Below are 7160 nucleotides of genomic sequence, written 5' to 3' on the forward strand. Positions count from 1 at the left end.
TTTCTGCCTCTGGGTATGTCACGGTTTAATGCAAGGCAACAATAAACTGCGGCAGATGCTCTCTGTTACCCCCTCACCTTCCCGCCACTCTTTCCTTAGATTGGAAAGATGATAAGGAAGATAAGGAGGAAGGAAGAGAGCCTTCAAGTTGGAAGGGTTTTAAAGGTTTTACTAATGCTACTAATAAATAGAGAATATGTACAAAATATACAAAACCAATCTTGAATGTCCGATATGGAGTTGGCGTCACTCCAGCGGTGGCAGAGCTGGGAGCTGGCTTGGATCCAGCAGCTGCAGGGCAGGCGCCCAGAAGTCATGGGCGGGACTTCACAGCAAACTGGAAACTGGATTTCAGGGATGCAGAGCCTCAGGCCTATAGATCGCAGGCAGACAGGCAGGGTCCTCTCTAGAGGCTGGCCATGGTCGAAGAGAGCGAGACCCCTGTGATCTCCCTCTTATATAGGGTGTATGATGATTATGGGATGGAATACTCAATTGGTCAGTTTTAGTCACCTGTTCTGTCCACCCCTCCTGGCAAATATGTCCCATTATCAGTTAACCTTAGTTACCATAGTAATAAATCTAAACATGAGCTTCTTCAGCATTCAGTTGGTCATCTTATCAGCACCAAGCACAGTGTCCGAGAAAAAAGATATGCAGCTAACTTCAGGAAAATGCAGTTACTTAGAAGACACTTAGAAGAACTTAGCTGAAAGGAAAAGTCACTATAAGATAATTGGTCTTGTTTTTAACAAAACCAGGACGGGGTATGAGGGACTAATGATGGAAGAAAAGACAGTGGAAAGGTAGGAAAGACTTTTCAAGGAAGAAAAAAAATTTTTTTTTTTCCTCCTTCTTTTTCCTTTTAGATACTCCTGTCCTTCCTGGGGAATCTTCTTCACATGCAGAAATACTCAGCAATTCTATCATGAGACCTGAGTAGAAAAGCTGCCCTCAGCATATATGTGCTTGAGCTGGAGGATGATCACAGTCATATATTCCCCTCCACTGAGAGTAGAGGAGTTTGGATTCAAAGCTCAGATCTCCAAACTTCTCCCTCTTTCACAGGGTGCCTGAGGGTGAAAAACACACTCCCCTTCTAGACAAGGACATGCAGGGCACCTTTCAGCTGCCCACATACAGCTGCTCAAGACCATTTCCACAGTCTTAGCACCTCTGGGGCTTCTTTATGGGTCCCTCACAGATCGTAAAGATGCTGTGAGACAGCAGTGTTTGGTGTCAAGTGCACAGCCTCTCAGAACACTGCAGGGAAATGGTCAAGTGTCCTACAGAGAGGATCTCCTCTGGGGACTGCCATTCATTTCCCAAGCCCACAGCCCACACTTCCTGGAGTACTGTGGGTTAGAAGGAGGCTAAGACTCTTCACTCCCTTGCAGAGCCCTGCATGGCAATGCTCTGTGTCAGTGTGTGAAAAGTGTCAGTGCCTGAAACTCCCCCAACCCCACAGACCTCAAGAGAAGGAACTGGAGCAGCATGGACAGGTGGGAAAAGGAGGAGCAGTACCACGATCCTTCTGCCAAGGAAGGCAAGAAAAGAGACAAAGACACTTGAGAAAGTTGCCACCATAACCAGCCGTGCAGGCAGCCTCCCAGCCAGGAACGCTGTGAGGCATTGCACTCACCCTGTCCTCTGCAGAGGGAAATGGGCGCTGGCTGGAGAGAGGCACCTCTCCTCTGCTGGAGCTCTGGCTGCAGAGGGGGCGGCTGCTGCCTTGTGCCCCACGGCCATGAGGGCAGAGACTTGGCTGGGTCAGAGAGGAGGCCAGGGGGCTTGTGCGGAGGAAGGGAACTGCGTGGGAGGGGATGACAGGGAGCTTTCCCAATTCTCCATCCCATTACTTTACCATTTTCAGTTGTCTTCTTTCCTGCTCACCCCTCCGATTTCTGGACCTTTTCCACCTGCTTCTCTGTCCCTACATCATTTTCCTCACAGTAATTTATGAAAAACCCTGTTGCACCATCTATATGTTTCAGTTCTGCCCTACAGAAAACTCCCCCTGGGAGGGCACTGTCTAAGGACACCTCCCTGCTTGCAGGTGGTAAAGAGCATGTCAGACAAACCGTGGTGTTGCCATCAAAAATTGTGCTGGCGCTGTCTCTAGACTGAGGTGCAGCAGTTTATAATGTTCCTAGCAGACCCACTCACCATGCCACGTAACGGTTCAAGAGTCTCAGTCAGTTCTCTAAAGTTAGCAGCTCCTTACCCCTTTACATCCCCACAGCATGAAGACTAAAGCAAAACCTTCCTTTCCAGGCAACCCCTGCCTGGAAGTTCCTCTTGAATGGAAGGTCCTCAGAAGGAGGAAGGAACGGTCAGAAGTGCTCTGTGGATGTTCCGGAGCTGCGAGCAGCCCTGGCACACACATCACCCTTTTGAGAGCAGAAGGACCCTGTCCTGCTAGAGTATGCTCCTTCCATCCACAGCTTCTTCCCTCAGTGTTGCTGGGATCTCGCCAGGCCTATGATCTTCGCACTGTGCCTGAATCACAGGATGTCCACACCAAGGCCATTTTCAAAATCATCTCTTCCTTTCTTATGATCAGCTTCACCTCAACCACAGGCCCTCAGGGCAGCAGAGACACAAGAGAGAAAACCCCTCTCTTGCTCAGACTGCACAGCCCAGTGTCAAGGTTTAAGGCAAGGCGACAATAAACCATGGCAGACACTCTCTGTTACCCCCTTTACCCTTCCTCCACCCTCTCCTTTAAATCGGAAGGATGATAAGGAAGATAAGGAGGAAGGAAGAGAGACTTAGACTTCAAGTCTTCTTTTCAGCACCGAGTACAGCATCCGAGGAAAAATATGCAGGCAAAAACTCAGAAAAGTACAGCCACCTAGAAGAACTTAACTGAAATGAAAAATCACTAAAAGAGAACTGGTCTTGTTTTTAACAAAACCAGGACACTCAGTTTTGTTTTTCTCTGACTTTGGGGAGAGCAGAGTTTGTTCTCTTTGTGGGCACCTCATTTCTTCTGCCATCCACTCCAGCAAGTCTCTGCCCTGAAGCAAAGCCTTTGCACAACTGAGGTCTCGGGGGCTTGGTAGCAGGTCTCCTTCTTGCGAGTCTGCTCTTATCCCAAATGTGCCACAGCTGAGGTGCTGCAGCCCAGACAGGCACTGATATCCCCAGCCTAGGGCACAAACAGGAGGGGCTGGAGCTGTGTGTGCGATCTCTTCATTCCACTTGGAGGGAATAACTACTGAGGCCTGTTGGGGCAGCTCACATGATTGGGGTGCTGGGATGGGTGGGTATGGAATGATCAGGAGGCCATAAAGATCAGGAGGGAAGTATCCTCTGTGTGAAGGAGATTTTCTGCAGATGTGTGGAGCTCCTCTATTGGATGAACAAATTGTGTGAGCCATCATGGGTGAGGGTCAGAGGAGAGACTGCTAAGGGTGAAATTTTGGTGGGGGACAAAGAACCCATTTAAGTCCCCTTGTGGCCGTCAATTACCCTGGCATTCATTGGAAGGGGACCACAACAGAATGCCAATAGTCTGGAGGTTCCTGGAGAGTCTTGTTCAAGACACAGTTTGGGACACAGGTCTTTATAGCACAGCTGCCAGATCAATCAACAATGGTGATGCTCAAATGCATCTGTTACTTTCAAAGAAGGAAGAAATGGACATGGATATGAAATTCGGTGTCATTATTTGCTGTTGTGACCACGAAGTAGTGGGGGTCTCACCTACCAAGGGGAAGGAGAAGAGTGCAGATGTTAGACCTCAGAGGAGCAGACTTTGGCCTAGTCTTGCGACTTTAAGTGGAAGAGTCCACATGAGCAGCACAGAAGGGCAGCAGAGCTCTGTACAGCTGGTGTTCAAGGACAGTGTCTGTCAAGTACAAGACTCTGCATAACAATAGTCAGGCAAACAAGCAGAGCTATCAACAGAGATGCCTGGGAAAACAGGAAACTCCACAGAAAAAGGGAAGCATATAGAATCATAGAATCATTTCGGTTGGAAGAGACCCTCAGGATCATCAAGTCCAACCATAACCTCACCTAACTCTAGCACTAAACCGTGTCCCTAAGAATCTCATCTAAACACTTTTTAAATACCTCCGGGGTTGGTGACTTCAGCACTTCCTTGAGCAGCCTGTTCCAATGCCTGACAACCCTTTCGGTAAAGAATTTTTTTCCTAATATCCAATCTAAACCTTCCCTGGTGCTACTTGAGGACATTTCCTCTTGTCCTATAATTTGCTACTTGGGAGAAAAGACCAACACCCTCCATGATACAACCTCCTTTCAGGCAGTTGTAGACAGTGATAAAGTCTCCCCTCAACCTCATTTTCTCCGGACTAAACAGCCCCAGCTCCCTCAGCTGCTCCTCATCACACTTGTTCTCCATGCCCCTCACCAGCTTCGTTGCCTCATCTGCACTGTCTGTAGTACCTCAATGTCTTCCTTGCAACGAGAAGCCCAAAACTAAACACAGGATTCAAGGTGGGGCTTCAGCAGTGCCAAGTACAGTGGCATGATCACTTCTTTAGTCCTCCTGGCCACACTGTTTCTGATACATGTCAAGGAGCTGGTCTGTGACGATTGTCCTGAGGCAATTTCCCCAGGTTGTCCCATGAGCATGGGCACAGACCAGACCCTGCTCTGCTGGTCCTTCAGGGCTCTCCCAGGAGGCTGTGAGAGGACACTGCTGTGTGCCCCAACCCTTCACATTCGCACACTTTAGCTGTTTACCGGTATTTTACTTCTCTAAGGCACTTGCTGGTTCAGCCCTCCCACCCCTCCCACTCCTGAATCTTGCCACCTCCCTGCCCTCTCCCCAGCCGAGCCCGGCAGAGCAGCCGTACTGGAACTGATCCCAAAGCAGTGGGGACCAGTGAGAATGAAGGACAGTGAGAATGTTCATCCAGATGGCATGCTGAGGGGATCTCCAGCACAGGCAGGTTGCAGACCCAGGTCCAAAATTGCTCCGCAGGGCAGCATGAGACAATTGGCCTAGGGGATCCTCAGGAAGGTCCTGCTGTACCAGTCACAGGGCAGCCTGCCCCGAGCTGCCACCAACAGCAAAGGGTTCTCTTTCCATGTCTCCTCTGCACACATACAGTGTCCCACTCTTCTCCTGGAACATCACATCTACCCACAGAGCACCTTTCCAAGACAGCTGATCTATGCTTACCTGTCCAGCTGTTCTTGCACTCCTTTCCCATGTTCCGCACAGCCCCAAGCTGGCAGTTCTGCTCTGCAGATCAAGCGGGCTGTATGCCCAGGGCCACGAGATGAGTCCGCGCACTCATGCTGGTCAGGATGGGAGGAAGACCCAGCGCAGGGTAGCTCCTGCTCACTCCACCTCAGAACACATGTATGGCTCCTGCAGCTCCAGGAATCTCAGAGAGAGGATTCTGGGCAAACAAGTCAGTGCATGGTCCTTTATTTCATTAAAACACACAGAGAGTACAGCTCCATATTTACACAAACACTCTGGGTCACATGAGACAGGTAGATACTGACATAGACATAAGAGGAGAAATAATTTTTCTTGTGGATAGCATTAATACAACCAAGAAAAGTTAATACCAAAGAAAACAAACCAAAAAACCTTCAAAGTTCAAGCTGAGCTAGTAACGAGTTACACTACGAGTGATATGCAGAAGAAAGAGATCAGGTCATTACTGCTTTTGAAAAGCAAACAGTCATCAGTCTCCTTATGGCATCCTTGAGCTCCTGGTTCCTCATGCTGTAGATGAGGGGGTTCACTGCTGGAGGCACCACCGAGTACAGAAATGACACCACCAGGTCCAGTGATAGGGAAGAGATGGAGGGGGGCTTCAGGTAGGTAAACGTGCCAGTGATGATAAACAGAGAGACCACAACCAGGTGAGGGAGGCACATGGAAAAGGCTTTGTGCCGTCCCTGCTCAGAGGGGATCCTCAGCACAGCCCTGAAGATCTGCACATAGGACACCACAATGAAAACAAAACAGCCAAATGCTACTAAGACACTAACCACGAGAAGCCAGACTTCCCTGAGGTAGGAGTCTGAGCAGGAGAGCTTGAGGATCTGGGGAATTTCACAGAAGAACTGGTCCACAACATTGCTCTTGCAGAGTGGTAGTGAAAATGTATTGGCCATGTGCAGTACAGCATCAAGAAACCCACTGGCCCAGGCAGTGCCTGCCATGTGGGCACAAGCTCTGCTGCCCAGGAGGGTCCCATAGTGCAGAGGTTTGCAGATGGCAACGTAGCGGTCGTAGGCCATGACAGTGAGGAGATAAAACTCTGCTGAAATGAAAAAGAAAAACAGAAAGACTTGGGTAGCACATCCCAAAAATGAGATGGCCCTGGTGTCCCAGAGGGAATTGGTCATGGACCTGGGCACAGTGGTAGAGATGGAGCCCAGGTCAAGGAGGGAGAGGTTGAGAAGGAAGAAGTACATGGGGGTGTGGAGGTGCTGGTCACAGGCTATGGTGGTGATGATGAGGCCGTTGCCCAGGAGGGCAGCCAGGTAGATGCCCAGGAAGAGCCAGAAGTGCAAGAGCTGCAGCTCCCGTGTGTCTGTGAATGGCAGGAGGAGGAACTCAGTGATGGAGCTGCTGTTGGACATTTGCTGCCTCTGGGCAGGGGACACTGTCCAAGGAAGAAAAGGTTAAGTAAGTTAGGTAAGATTTCTGTGAGCAAAATACCTTCAATATCACGTAGAAATCCCCAAATCTCCTCAGGCCTCTCAGGAAGACTTTCACAGGTCCTTTTCCAGAGCTGTGGCTGGCAGCAGGGGCTCTGCTGTGGGCTCTGCAGGAGTCAGTCCTGCCCTACAGTGATAGGTACAGAGGAACATGGGGTGATCTCAGATTAATTCCACTTGTGATACTGGAGAGATTTTCAGCATTGCTGACTCCATTTCAAGCAATGGCAGAGCAGAGCTGAGGGGATTTTGTTTGTTTCTTCTGTTCTACATGCTCCACCGCATCTGAGGAGTTCTTTTAAGGCAGAAATGCTTGGAATTTCTCCTGCACTTTAAGTGAAACCTTGAGGATCCTGACAGGAAAAGTGGCTGTCCCTTAGTGCAGAGTGAGGACAGCTGGTCTGTCCATCAGTGCTGGTCTCAGCTGCCCTGGGCTGGCACCACTTTTACCTGGAGGACTATTGACCCCAAATGTTCCCCTGAGCAGAAACTCAACACTG

The 7160-nt window shown here is 49.6% G+C and overlaps 1 protein-coding gene across 1 annotated transcript; it reads right to left on the reverse strand.

The window, feature by feature from the left end:
- Window positions 1-5640: 5640 nt before the first annotated feature.
- LOC135990123 (olfactory receptor 14A16-like) lies at window positions 5641-6582 on the reverse strand. Its single transcript, XM_065637546.1, has one exon. The coding sequence runs from the start codon at window positions 6580-6582 to the stop codon at window positions 5641-5643; it is 942 nt and encodes a 313-aa protein (XP_065493618.1).
- Between the last annotated feature and the right edge of the window lie 578 nt (window positions 6583-7160).

Source organism: Caloenas nicobarica, chromosome 6 (genome assembly GCF_036013445.1).
Source record: "Caloenas nicobarica isolate bCalNic1 chromosome 6, bCalNic1.hap1, whole genome shotgun sequence".
Taxonomy (NCBI): Eukaryota; Metazoa; Chordata; class Aves; order Columbiformes; family Columbidae; genus Caloenas; species Caloenas nicobarica.

What these genes read in the sequence shown, in the direction of transcription:
- LOC135990123 (XM_065637546.1), bottom strand. Translation starts at nt 6,582, where the DNA reads ATGTCCAACAGCAGCTCCATCACTGAGTTCCTCCTCCTGCCATTCACA.